This window comes from Diadema antillarum, unplaced genomic scaffold (assembly GCF_040938485.1).
Source record: "Diadema antillarum isolate AM-2024a unplaced genomic scaffold, OU_Dant_1.0 seq00000998_RagTag, whole genome shotgun sequence".
In the NCBI taxonomy this organism is placed as follows: Eukaryota; Metazoa; Echinodermata; class Echinoidea; order Diadematoida; family Diadematidae; genus Diadema; species Diadema antillarum.
The window spans coordinates 2046003-2060690 of NW_027271836.1; the positions used below are offsets into that span (position 1 = coordinate 2046003).

Below are 14688 nucleotides of genomic sequence, written 5' to 3' on the forward strand. Positions count from 1 at the left end.
GTACATTGTAGAGGTAGGTAATTCAAATGTTTCCTCAGAATAATAAAACTTAAAACTTCTTGGCAATGGAGGGGGAAACAGTACTATAGATTTCCAGTGAACTTTAACAGACCCTGCAAAAATTGCAAGCATTGTTCTTGGTACAAAAGGGAAGGGTATTCTTGAGTAACACAAGGTTAGTTTGTCAATTTCTTTGTAAGGAACTCTGAAGTGTATTACTGTAAGATTTCTTACATAATGTTCGGAGACATTATTCTTCAAGTTCAAGTTTTGTGATACTTGCAAAAGATATATATAACATTTTTTCTATAAAAAAAAACAGAAACACAAAACATTACTTGCTGGTCCCCGCCCCTTCCCAGTGTCCTGTCTAACATGCAATGAGCCTTCATGATTTGTGAGCACGAGATGGAGAAATGCATCGAGGACTCATCGTCTAGAAAATTGGGGAAGAGCGAGAAAGGAAGGAAGAAAAAAAAATGAGGGCTGTGTTTGCAGTGCCGGGGGTTTAATTTATGGCTGGACGGGAACCGTGCAAACCTGGCCAAAACTGCTCATTAGCATTTGACAGTGTGGCGATGTATGTCTGAGATGTAATAAACATAATGAGTGCCAACGCACACACCTTAGCCAAATGGTTACATGCCACATTTAAACCACTGGTACCCGATGTTTGCCCGTGATCCTGGCAGGCAAAATTCTGTTTTGCTCGTTTTTTCCATGAGGTAAATAGTGTTTATAATACATTTCAGTGATATATATGTCATTCTATACCAGCCCAAATGATGCACAAAGCTCTTCCTTTTTCCTTTTTCTCACCCCCCCCCCCCCAAAAAAAAAGAAAAAAAAAAGAAAAAATTAACAGAACTTTTGATACTTGCTCCTTCATTTTAAATGGATGCTTTCTTATGAGAGGAACTAATTGAGAAATGCAGGAAACAGATTAAAATCTGTGTTGCTAGAAATACAGTGGATTTTGGAATAGTTAGTTTACATAGAGGAAACCAAAACTGATGCAAAGGAGGGGGGGGGGGGACAGGATGACAAAAGATAAGATGATGTAATAGGGATCCAAATGGGATAAGGTGGAGCAAAAATTTTTGAATGCTCTGTATGAAATCAATTGAGATCATGAATTTAAACAGGTAGATATGAAATATAAGAAAAGATGTAGAAAAGGTGAAATTGAGAAACGATTATACCTGTTACCTCCTGGAATCTAGTAATCCTTGTACAGATCCCTTGAGGATTTCTGGAGCTGGTAAGTAATAGGTTAATCTAATACATTAGAATTACTGTATCTTGGTATTACACTGTTGATATTGCTATTATTCTCATCTACAAACTATCACGTTCTGTTGTTACGATTTTCATTGCAAAATACCATGGTATTACTAGTTCGAAAGTTTACCTATCCGACGCAAATCATTGGAGAAATACACTGTTGTACAATGAGTGGTTTTTCGTGACACAATTCACACACAAAGATTGCATCCGTATTTCGTCTGAAATTTGAATAACCCTAAATACAGCCATATTTCACTATAAGAGTGAATGGGGCTAGTGTATTTCTCATGTAGGCCACACCCAGTTCATATGAGCAGTGAGTTACGATTGTTTGTAGCAAACTAGTTATTCCGTTGATTTCATTAATATTAGAACAAACCCTTTAAGACCTGATGGTTAAAGGAGAATAATTGTATATGGATAAACAGAACAAACAACAACAACAAACAAACACAACGGAGAGAATGCAAAAGAACTTTGTCAAACTACAGATCGAGAACAATATTAGAATCACGTGCTGTAAAATATTGGAGGGAGATGGGATGCATGTAGGTGTGTCAATGCATCAGGTCCATGTACAAAACAAATGCTTGTGACTTTGCGATGTGCACTCTGCAGAGGAAATCTGTCAATTTTCATGATACGCCGGAGATTATTGTATACAGATTGCGTGTCGGTGTCATGTGACTTTTTCTCCCCCGGACGACCACTGATCGATGTGTGTCGACGATGTGTGTATGTATACCAACCCCCGACAGGAAGGTTTCGGATGGTTGCCGAGTTCTCCCGTCCAAACGACACACTGATTGATATGTGTTTGTCCTGCAAGATTGGTCAAGGCAATATTACAATCATTAGGGCGACAGCTAGGCTCCTGGCCGATCAGCCATTTTTTTTCCCCCTCATTCCCCCACCTTGATGTACAACGATTGTATCTTGTATTCTATCATTATAATTTTCCCCCGTTTCCTCATTTTTTTTCTCTTTTTTTTTCTCTGCGCTCAGTCTGTTATTTCCATTTTTTGTCTCTACCTTTTTCTCATTCTCTCTGTTCTAATCTCTCTTTCTTTCCTTTACTCGCTTTTGCTTTCTATCTTTATCTCATTGAATTAAATAGTTGTGACCAGAAGATACATTTATGATATAGTTTAGAAAGAGTGGAATTGTCTCTTTTTTTTCCCTGCCTGCATCTCTTTTCTTCCTTTGTCACATCAAATTTTCTGGAGCAAGAATGTACAAGATCTGAAAAATATTCCCCAATCCAAAAAACACGTCTAATGCGAATGACTTCATGTCTTTGTGGAATGTTCTGTACATGCATCAAAAATGTTGACTCATCTCTGCAGATATAGCTGTATAGCCTTGATGTCATGTTAGCTTGAAAAGAGTAATAGGTCTTTGTTGATAGATCAACTTTAAGATGCACTACATGCTTCCAGCCCATGAGAAAATTGAAGGAGGAGGGGATGGGGTATATATTGGGGCTTATATGGGGAGTCAAAGAATTCAGAATGTTCAGAGTCTTGTCTATATGCTTAATCACTGATACTATCCTTCATTGTGCCATCGTGTGATCTGCAGCTGCACAAAAATTTTAAAAAGGCATTCCTGTGATCTTTGCAACCAGAGAATTAGGTTTTTGAGATGGTTACTTAGTGAACAAGAGGGTGGAATCACTTCTCATAAATGCAATATGCACTCAAATTTTCAGATCTTTTCACATGATGAAGTTCAGTATTATAAGATATGGAGAACAACAACAGCAACAACAACACACATGAGAAATGGCAGCCATTATATTCCTGTTACAAATTGAATTTTTTTGTTTTCATAAATTTCTGGACTGTGTGATTTGCTTCCTTCCCATCTCAATTGATCCCCTTTCTCTTTTCCCATCCCTCTGCCAACTCAGAATGTGTCACTGTGAGGTTTGTTGTTCTTGAGACATTTGTTGCTAATGCCATCTTTCTTCCAATCAACCCCCTCCGCCCTTTCCAGTCACTTCCTGAAGTGTGCCCAGCCTTTAGAGATCCTCAGGTGTATGATACAGTTACCCAAAGATACAGCAGAATCGTGGCAGGGAGGGGTGTGTTGAAAGATAGGGACATGAGGGCCCCTGAGATGCCACCCTTCCTCCCTTGTGCCCCCCCCCACACACACACACACATATACACACATACAGCAAATTGTCGTCAGAATTAATCCTAGAGAGTCCCAACCCTCGCCCCTCCCCTTGGAGGGATGCCTGTCCTCATTCATGAGGCGGTGGAAGGTTAATGGAGGAAGTGATTCGAGGAGTAGACTGTTGTCATTATCAGAGCGTGTCTGAGTACATGAGGAGTCATTTCATGCTCGGAGAGTGACTTTCAAGAAGCTTTTCCTATCTTGCTCTAAGGACAGATACAAATAAGGGAAAAAAATCTTTGAAAAGAAAACAAACCAAAAATTCACTCGATATCTCATAAACATGTCTCCATTTCGCTATACTCCATTTGTGTGTTTCCCTTCTTTTGGATTCAAGTATGTCATAAAGTATACTCAGAATGAAACGGAAATTATTGGTGTAGATTTCCAAACTGCTAGTGGGCGGATATCTGTGACTCTGTGGACATTCAGTCCTTGTAAAGTACAAATTTCAGAGGAAGTCACCACTTGACAGCTAAGTATGTCCTCTGCACTTCTGCTTAAAAAAACAAGACAAAAATGTCCTCTATTCAGGTTATGGAGGGCCTTTCTTGCAATGCCCATTATATCATGGCCGGTGCCATGACATTTACATACTTCTGATTCTGTTTCTTGTTTTGGGTGTGCATTTGTGAAATCTCCCCACCCCCACCCCCCAAAAAACAGCAGGAACAGTTTAAAACTGAAAACAGCGTGGTGTCTGGCTTAAGCGAGGTGGATGAATAGTTTGTGACTGGGATTGGAATGTGAGGCCAGACTGCGTGTTACCTGGAGATCCTATCTGTGTCTATAGCTGACCGCCAGATGACCGGATGGGAAAAACCATGACCTTTGCCGAGCAGACTGGTACCGTGCAAAGTTTGTGGTCTGAGTGGGGTTAAAGGGGGAGGGGAAAAGGGAGGGGGGAGCCGAACGAAGCTGGTGTGCATTAAAGACGGTCAAATTGTAGTGAAGACAAAAAATACTAGTAATCTTTAACATCAAATGAATAACAATGTAGCCGATGATCATAATGGTTGTGATAATGGTGTGGGTTTGCATTGCATTGACTGTTTAGCAGTGATCGAAATATTTATGGTATTCCAGATATTTATGATGATGATTGACAATATGATGATAGCGATGAAAACAATAACACCTCTACCATTATTGTTGTTTGTAATAGTGTATAACCCATGAAAATATATCCAAGGGGATTTCGGCTAGATTGCACATATTCAGAGACTCCAACTCTCCCGTTTTCGACGGGAGATCTCCCGCCGAAAGCCCATTTTTTGCAAAATCTCCCGTTCTCCGATTGAGATTTGATTTCTCCCGCCCTGGCTCTGTGTCTCCCGGTGGAAAGTATTTCTTACTTATTGCTATCGTGTGTTGAAAAAATATGCCTTAAAAGCACCAGAGAACATCTAGAACCCTAGGAACTTCGCGCTTCGCACACATCAACTTGGAGTCTCCCGTTTGCTAGGGGTTTCGGGCAGGAGAATCTCCAGATCAGAAGGTGTTTTGGGTTGGAGTCTCTGCATATTCATTATCATGTAAAATTTATTAAAGGTATTGTGCTTATTTTGTTGAATGATTATTGACCCACTGATGTATCACAGTAGACTTTTATAGACCCAGTTGTCATTTTTTTTTGCCATACTCAATTCAGAAATAATAGCAGCCAATATATGAACGAGATTTTATCATCCAATTTTCGTCATATTCATAACTGGAAAGGAAATTGTAGAAATGAGAAGTACATGGAAAGATGGAGAGAGTAAACATATTCCAAAGAAATAGGTATATTATTTGCAGAACACATAGTGAGCTGGCCTGAAGGAAAGGAGACAAACAGAAGAAAAAAGTTAAAAATAAGCCGAAGAAAAGAGAAGATGTCTTGATGAAAACAAGACAGGAGTATAGGAGTAGAGATAACTGCAGAAATGGAAGTTGCTATGGCGGAAAGGGAATGATAGAAATAAAACTATTGTGATGAAAATGAAGGCAATTAAACAAGGAATAGCAATTGGAAAGGGAATGTGAGAGAGATGGATGTAGATAAATAGAGAGAGAGAAGAAAAGGACAAAAATTCCTTGTGATAAAAGAAGAGGTAATTGAAGAAGACGGAGTAATTGGAAGGGAATTGATAAGAGATATAGGTAGATGGGGTGGGGGGGGGATGGAGAAATAGAGAGCTTGAGTGAGAGGGAAATAATCAAAACCTTAATTCACCTCTGTTGAATTTTGATGATGTTTGACAATCTGCGTCTTGGCCGTGGTGCTACCTCGGCAACGACTCGGACAGCAACATCTTGGGAGAAGGAGACTCTTTCTATTGCTCTAATTGCCATGAAAAGCAAAATCTTTTAGCTAATTTACTCCAACCTTCAAAGCTTGCGCCTGTAGTTTCCTCTGTTTTTTGTTTTGCTTTGTATTATGTTTTTTTATGATGATAAAGCCATCTCATAAATGCTTGGAAATATAACCCATGTTATCTTTCACCATTTTACTCCAATACTTGTCAGAGATATAAAACCAAGAAAACTCTGAAGTAATGAGATATGGCTTAGTGATGATTGATTTGGTATTAGATCAGAATATGTTCAAATTGCCTCCTGGCTAAAGTTTTATTTCAAGGGATCCTTTGAAATACTTGCAGTTAAGAAGTCAATATGTACAGATATACCTTTCATGTCAAAATATCATATTTTCTGAAAATCATATCTTGTACAGATACATCAAAAGAATGGAAGAAAATCATTTTACTCACACAAATCACTTAAGATTCATTGACCAGTGTTTGTCTGCATTGCCAAATATTGGTAGAGGTATTGTGGTGATCTTTTCTTTTACTTCTTTGATTCCTTGACAACATAGCAGATAGAATCATTTGCATCTGTAGGGCGATGCACAAGTAGTTTTGTTCCTCTCTCTCTGATATGGATTTATAAAATCAAAAGTCAGATAGAAAATGAGAGGCTAGATTGTTGAGTAATGACCCCAGTGCAGTGAAAATATTTGTACTCATTTCTCTCCCTAATGAGAAATATCAAATTAGCCCTCTGCGATCAATCTGGACATTATTGAAAATTGAACCAATTCTGCCGTCTGGTTGGTTTACGAATCAGTGCTGAATGTTGATGTCATTCAGATATCACCTGACTTTTCGAGTAATCATGTGACTCTGAACGTCTCGCTCTCCTGTGTGTGTATGTTTGTCCGTCTTCACTCTCCTTGTGGAAGTATAGGAGCAGGAAGAAAACAAATTTGGTAAAAGAGCTGAGAGGGCAGGTGGGGGGAAAAGGGGGAGAGTGCAAGCATGATGAGCTTTTAATCACTCTGATTATGTTTGTTCTGATCTTTGACTTGGGTTAGCTTGCTGGTATGTGCCTATTCCGGAGACTCCTCCCCCCCCCCCCCCCCCCCATGTATTCAAGTGTAGTGGGACTGATTGATTTCTGCTTTTTTTCTTTTTTGTGCGTGGGTGAGAAACAAGGATGGCAACATGAGCTGTACAGTGGATATGAGACGTAAGAGGCCTAATGTTTGGGATGGGACCCGCAACGCGATTCACTCGATACCCCTCGTACATTTGGACTTGTCTCCATTTCAAGGGTCCGGGTGATGGCAGATGTTTGCCAGTGCACTTACATCAAGCAGGCTGAGGTCATCGGTGGGAGGAAATGGAAAAGGATAAGAAGAAGAAAGAGAAACAGAGAGAGAAAGACATACAGACAAAGAGGAAAGATTAGGCTCATTGACACTACTTAACATAGAAAGGAAGAGAGAGAGAGAGAGAAACAGACAGACAGACAGACAGACAGACAGACAGACAGACAGACAGAGATGGGGGAGGAAAGTGTAGGCACATTAAAACTAAAAACAAAAAGGGAAGGAGAGAGAAAGTTTAGGCTCATTCAAGTATTAAATAAACATAGAAAAAGACATACAGGGGGAGATAAAGTATAGGCCTATTAAAATGATCCAAATATGTAAAGGGAAATAAAGACAGGGAGATAAAGAGAAACTATAGGCAGAAAGGGGAGAAAATTCCAGATTTATTGAGAGTTAACCAACATTTGCCCAAGAAGTAATGAAGAGTAAATGGATTTTGCCCAAGATACAGATGTGTATTCAATAGGATGATGCATTGTTGGAAAATGTTCTCTCTTGATTTATGATGTATACATATCTTTTTTTAATTCCTTCAGATCAACGATGCAGCAGGAATGGCGTGGCCATTTATTTACTTTGTGAGTCTGATCATCATCGGGTCCTTCTTCGTCCTTAACCTGGTTCTTGGTGTTCTGAGCGGGTAAGTCACCTGACCTGAATGTATCAATGGAATCTAGTTCTGTCAAACTCTTGCCCGTCCAGCTGCATCAACTCTCATTGCTACAACATTCCTTCAAGTGGATGAATTCCCATGTTGTGATGTCTGTACGTCCGATGCCATTACTACAGTATGATGTGGCAAATGTACATGATATGGCAAAACATAGAGAGGAACATATCCATCTGTAGAGATATTTTGAGTTGTACAATCAGAATCATTTCCCAGTGTTGGTACCCTCTTGTGCCATGTTCGTCGATCGGCACATCATCTGACTAGCTTTCCTCGCAGATTGGTGCCAATGTCCCAAACTAGCTACAAATGGTTAGGGATTATATCCTTATTATAGTCCATGTTTTGTTGCTGTTTTTTGTGCATGTTAGTGTGTGTGTACTTGTATGTGCATGTGTGTGTGTGTGTGTGTGTGTGTGTGTGTGTGTGTGTGTGTGTGTGTGTGTGTGTGTGTGTGTGTGTGTTGACTGTAGCATTGTTACACATGAGTGTACTGTCAAAGTTCACCTACCAAAGTGAAATACTGTATACGCCATATATTTACCGAGTCTAAATCTTTGCGAATCGGGACTTCCCGACGATTTCATGAGTGGTTAAATTTGTGCTCGTGGAGGACTGCACATAACGGAGAAATGTATACGTGTGCGTCATGTTCATATCGGGATCTGAATCATTATTTTCGCGTGTCTTTAATTTCGCGAATAGCACCTGACTCGCGAAATTCGCAAAAATAAAAAATATTCGACATATGCAGTATATTGTAAAAAATAATCTGTGGCTGACAAAATGGCTTGGCAAGGTAGCGGATGGCAGTATTAATTTCTTCTAATGTCATCAAGTGCAAGGGAGATTTGGGCAACCCCTTTCTTCAGGCCAGCTCCCTCTCTTGTTACAGAGAATTCCAGGAGGTTTTTTTCTTTTCTCTCTGTTTGCCATATTATTACATTTTTCATGTGTGTTAAAATCTGAACTGCAGACAAGGCATCTCCGGGCGTCGTTATGCAAGTTACCATATAAATCTGTTCTGAGATGCTAAAGAAAAAAATTCAGTTCAGTTTGATTCAGATTTCATTTTCATTTTCTTTGAGAAAACATAATTTCATATTCTTTTCTGTAACAATTTATTAATGTATAGGATATGTCATGAGATGGACAAGGTATGCAATAGCAAAATATTTTCATAATTAAATATTGTAAAGCAAAAAATATGTAATGCATGATAAATTGTGGTTCGTCCAATTAGACAAATGAACTATTCATTGACAGCAGCTCATGCAGTATTGCTCAGTCTTACTTGATTACATTCTAAGAGTACTGACATGTTTACAAAGTGGAAAGTGAATGTTTAGCACAGGTAGTGAGAAATTCATTAGCATGTTACATCTGTGAGACAGGTGAAAAGCATACTGCGCTGCTGATGGGGTCAAATTCAGGACGCATTGGGTCGACCCCCGCACACCCAATCCGGGCGTCCGAGTTGCCCCAGGGCGTGGCATTCCGTGCGTTGCGAGGCCCACTGCCAAATGTTGATGGATCCGGGAGGCGCCAAAAAACCAGCCCGTCTTCACCGTGCGAAAGCGTATTGACTCTGTCATCCTCACCGTCACATTACTGGATGCTAAGGCTCTCAAAACACGCCTGCAAAAATGTGGGGCAACATCACAGCAGTCGCCATCGATTCCCTTCGGGAAAACGATCAATCATGTCAATTACCACTGCATTCCAACTTATTGGTTTAATTGCCCTATGCAAGCACAAATGTTTGTTTTCTTCGGTACTTTTGGAATGGTTTCGTCCAGCCAGGCACCGATGAGTGAAAAGAATGGCAAGGCTGTGAGTGACATGTGTCGACCTGCAGTCATACAAAATAAAAGGGGAACGGGAAATACAGCTGGTTACAATTCTTTTTGTCATCCTGAACTTAGCAATAACCGTAATTATTTGAAGTCAGCCCATATACACTTTTCTCATTAGATCCCCCTTCTGGTTTGACACCTAATCACATCTGAAATTTGCAGTCTTCAAAGGATGTCAAGATTTATCAATTTCACACAATTTGTAAAATTACTGGAACACCTCATACCAATAGAAGTGACAAAATTGCTCTCAGACTATTTTTTTTTTTGTTCTCTCTCAAAAAGGCTGCAATAGATTTGTCACAAGATATGGTCACATTAATTGCAAACTCTTTGCTCACACAAATGTACAGTAATGTGTGATGTTTCTATCGAGATGGCCATGTTGCTGATTTGTGACATTGTTAGTACGTTATACTTTTGTTGCTGCTGGTATTGTCAATATGATTGTGGAGCTGTTGTAGCTGAGTACATATAAAGACAATGGACTGTTAGCTTAAGGTCTGGGGTTCAAATCCCCTGGCAGCGACAGTTGCACCTTGGCGAGGCACTTCAATAGATAAAAATCTAATAATGGTTATCAAATGAAAGTAAATGGAAGCTGAGAGAAAGTTTTCCCTCAAGCACAATCTCTGCCATTTGCCACTATTGTCTGCAAAGATGGTCTCTATGAAAACGTTAATTTTTTCCTTCACGAGTCAGTGGCCCCTTACAGTGATTGATCAGTATTGGAACCTTAACACTATGCTGCCAAATTGACAGTCCCACATATCAAAATATATGTGTGTGATGAACTGGAAGGAGAAAGGTATGATATTATAGTTAATGGTATACTGTAGCATCAGATTTTGTAAATTGGCAATAGTGTTATTGTTCTGACACATGTATTGAAGATGTTCATTGATGTCAAAGATTGTTTTTTTTTTCTTAAAGAAGTGCAAATACTGTTGGGATGATAGTTCAGACAAAAGATAGATTGCATTTTCATCTGAAATGGAAAGATGATACTTGTGGGTAGTAAATTATTCATCACATCTCCTTAACTCGTGGCATTTCATATCCCTTCAAGGGCTCTTCCTTAATGGTCATTTACTCTTGTTACAAGCACCTGCCTGTCCACGCAAAACCAAATCTTCAAGAGACTGCAGGAAAAAGAAAATTACATGCAAAGTCTTGAAGAGATTACAAAGGGCTCAGCTGCTTAGGTGCTGGGATAAAAGAAAGAAAGAGAGGAAGAAAAGGCCTGTGATTCATTTGTGGGGCCTGGGCCTCAGGTTTCCTCTGTCTTCAAAAGTTATTAATCTACGGTTTATGAAGGCCAACTGATGTACGTGTCTCGCTATCGAGGCGAAAATGAAATAGCTGAGATTACAAGGAGTGAACACTGCTGCAGCATGTGTAATCAAATGCAATGCTATCATACTATGTCACATATCCAAGTGGCTGTGGGTAACATAGATAATGTACATGTGCATTGGCAGAGTGCCATGGTTAGATACATAGAATTGCTGTCTTCTCATGATATGAACATGGAACAATTGTTGAAACTCTATGCTATGATATGTGACCATGCGTCACAAAACCAACAAAAAGTCCCATGCACTGATTTTGTGTGAGGGTTAAAAATAGGTGAAATGGGTCAACCTAGCCAATTTTGAGTTTTTTATGTATTCTGAAAGAGCAAGCTACATAATGCTAAAGTTTGGGATCATAGAAGGACTGGAAATGGTGTTTTTAGCAATTTTTCTCCAACACTTTTTTTGTAGAATATTGTGATTATCTGTGTCTTATAGAGTCCCCTTTTCATTTCTTAAAAACCCCGTACACACTCTTCACTTTCAACTCTAATAACTTTAGAAAGGATGATGCTACTGCTATGAAAGTTGGCATTAACCATGGAAAGAATATGTTAATAAGGCATCCTAAATTTCAACTTAATGTGATAATCCCTTTCTTGTTGTTGCTCCGGTGGTTGTACATCCTGTTTTTGTCCCATTCATCATACAGCTATCATGGCTTGGTAAAGACTAAATGCATGGATAGACCCTGTACTTCAGAGCCTCTTTTCTTAGTTCACACTTTTTCTGAGTGTGTGCTTTCTTTCCGATATTTAGATAGGTTAGGAGAGTTCATTTAAATTGAGATATACATCATTTTAAAGCTTGAAGTCTGCTCTTTCAGAATTTGCTCTTAGCTAAAAATCCATGTCTGGCAACTTTTTGTTGGTTTTGTTATGCAGGGTCACATATAATGAGAGAAAGAAAGAGATGAATACAAATATATATCATGTGTATAGTAATATGTACACAAATGTATATTCTGTAAAGGTACAATTCAACATTTCCCTTTATACTTAAACATGTAAGCAGGAAAAAAAAGCAATTCTCTACAACTTATGCACTTGATGAACATACAACGTAGTTACAACTTGCCATGCTACGTTATGTAGTTCATGAATATTTGGTCAAACCTCAGCTTACACAAAGCACCTCTTTTGGACGATATATATTGCTGTGTTTTAGAGGTAGTGAGTCAATTCCTATATAACTTGACCCCTCGTGTAATATTGGTCAACCCATTCAGACTCTGGACAGTATCAGAGATCCATTTGAGGTCAAAGTGGTGGGATAGGGATTAGAGGTATTATGTTAATCCCTGTTCACTGACCTTTAGTTCACCCCCCTCCCCCACATCTGAGCAAAGTGGTGAAAAAAGCGACACAGTGGATGGCGTGACTGGCAAATGAAATGCACTGAGAGTTGAGGGCGTCCTTGTTCGGATTCACAACCTTACACCCTCGCGAGTGCGTGAATGTCGTACGAGGTGTTTCTGAGAACACCTCACATTGAGACTGGTACATCTCAGTCAGAGGCGTTGTTGACATCAGACTTGGAGCCGTCAGTGATAGGTGCTAATCCCATCTTCCCCCTCATCTTATTAATTGCCTGCCACAAGAGATTGATGCGACATCACATTAATGTCAGAACTTAGTTCTCCATTCCATGTGTCAAGATTACCAGTCAGCGTGCTTTTCATTAAACACTAAACAAAATCAAAGTGCACTTACTCGACACTTTTAAGCCTCTGGTTTCCAGTCACATTTCTGCCTCAATATCAGGCATGTCTCTAAAAGCAGTTACTCTTCCTTCTTTTTTTTTTCTTCTTTTTTTTTTGGGGGGGGGGGGGGGATTAATCAAATGAAATTCTATTCAGTTTATTTCAATCAAATATGACGCTTGAAAGCTTTTGAAATACTTTGCAGAATGATTGTCCAAACCTGTGATACAGATGATACAGAGCATAATCATTCATAAGTGTGGGAATGTTTATTTTGGCTGAAACCGATGGCATGTTTTAAGAGCAAAAATTCAAGCAATGCAGCAATATCCTGAGTTTGTACTTGCTATGAATGAATTGTAACCCATCGAGTAATCACAACTTGGTGGCCTTTCCCATAGAAATCCTGCATTTTGTAGGAACTCAGGATGGATTAATAGAACTCCCATGACCCTGTTCTTATGATCTTACTTTACTCTAGTGCTTGCAAACAGCCTTGAATGGTATGCTGTCATGTGAAAGTATGCTTAGAATATGATTGCTTCAACAAGAAACCAAAGGATGAGTTTTGATGGCCATGTGCAGTGGATCTAATGTCCCTACTTCCATCTGGGTTGACAATCATCTAAAAGACATGGCAAAGTGTAGGGCCAACATGAAAACATTGTCACCTCCTTTTCATTAGGGATCCCAATGCACTGTCAAAGTTCAGCTCATGTGTGTGTGTGTGTGTGTGTGTGTGTGTGTGTGTGTGTGTGTGTGTCTGTGTCTGTGTATGCGTTTGGTGGACTAAATGTGAAATGTGTTGAAAATGATACAAAACGAGGTGTTTGAAGCCACTTGGGCCTTTATGTGTACTGATAAGGAATACTGTAATGAATGGGGGTGGGAGATTACTCTCCCTCAGGACGGGTTTATACTGTAAAAATTAGGAGAAACATAAATACTTGTTGTGAGGTTGTTGTTTCCGTTTCAGATAGGGCTGCTTTGGTTCCCCACACCATATCTCCCTGCCCATCCCCCCTTCCCCCCCCCCCCAAAAAAAAAAAGAAACAATTTTATGTTACATCCTTCATAAACCCTTCCATTAGAGAACATTTGTGCATCCTTGTTATGAAGTCTTTAACCCGTTGAAGACCACTATACTTGGGCATGTCTCTATGGAAAACATGTATTAAAGCAACATCACCCTATCCAGTTAATGATTTCTTGATCTTGTAAAGTTGTAGATAACTGATTAGTCCAAGAACTAGCTAAGCACATGTCATTTTCTCTTTGAAGGAAGAGACACACCCAAATTTTTAGTGAATATTTTTTGTTTTCTGGATGTAAACACATGCACTGATGCCCTTACAGGATGCATATGCATGCAAATATACACATTTGTAGATGTCTACAGTATAAATTGCAATAGCAACAGCCTTGTTATTGATAGGAGCTTTTTTGTGAGAAAGAAACTTTTGAATAAAAATAAATTCATCTAGATTTCGTGCTTTTTCAGTCAGCAGCTCCAACCCGCACATTTTCATGACGACAAAGTGGAGTGCTTTTTTGGTGCGACATTGAATGTGCTACTGGCCTTGTGTGTTCTTGGAAACTATGCACTCAGCGATACAGGCTCCCCCCACCGCATCTCTCATTATAAAATGATGGAATTACAACTCGCTTCATTACACCTTGTGGTGATGGGTAGCCGCGCTGTGTCCGCTAAGTGGAACTAATGTCTCCATAACAAAAGACGTCATACATTGTTTAGTGAACTGATGTGATTATATCAGACACATTTTGTTGTTGTTTTTACCATGGTTACAGTGCCAGAACTCTCAAAATTTCCAAACTGAATGAACAGCATATCCCTTGACATTCTCAATGATTTTTATGTGTGTACTTTCTGTGACCTGTCCAGATTGAGAAATGTGATTGTGGTTTCTTTATCAAGCAGAATGATTTCTTTTTTTAATAAGTGAACAAAAAGC

General features: G+C 39.3%; 1 protein-coding gene across 1 annotated transcript in view; it reads left to right on the forward strand.

Annotated features, from left to right (window-relative positions):
- LOC139742343 (voltage-dependent L-type calcium channel subunit alpha-1D-like) overlaps positions 1-14688 on the forward strand; it is a 213355-nt gene that overhangs the window by 119320 nt on the left and 79347 nt on the right. The window contains exon 7 of the mRNA XM_071652922.1: positions 7666-7769. Within this exon, the coding sequence (XP_071509023.1) occupies positions 7666-7769 (104 nt within the window). The remainder of the gene's footprint in view (positions 1-7665; positions 7770-14688) is intronic.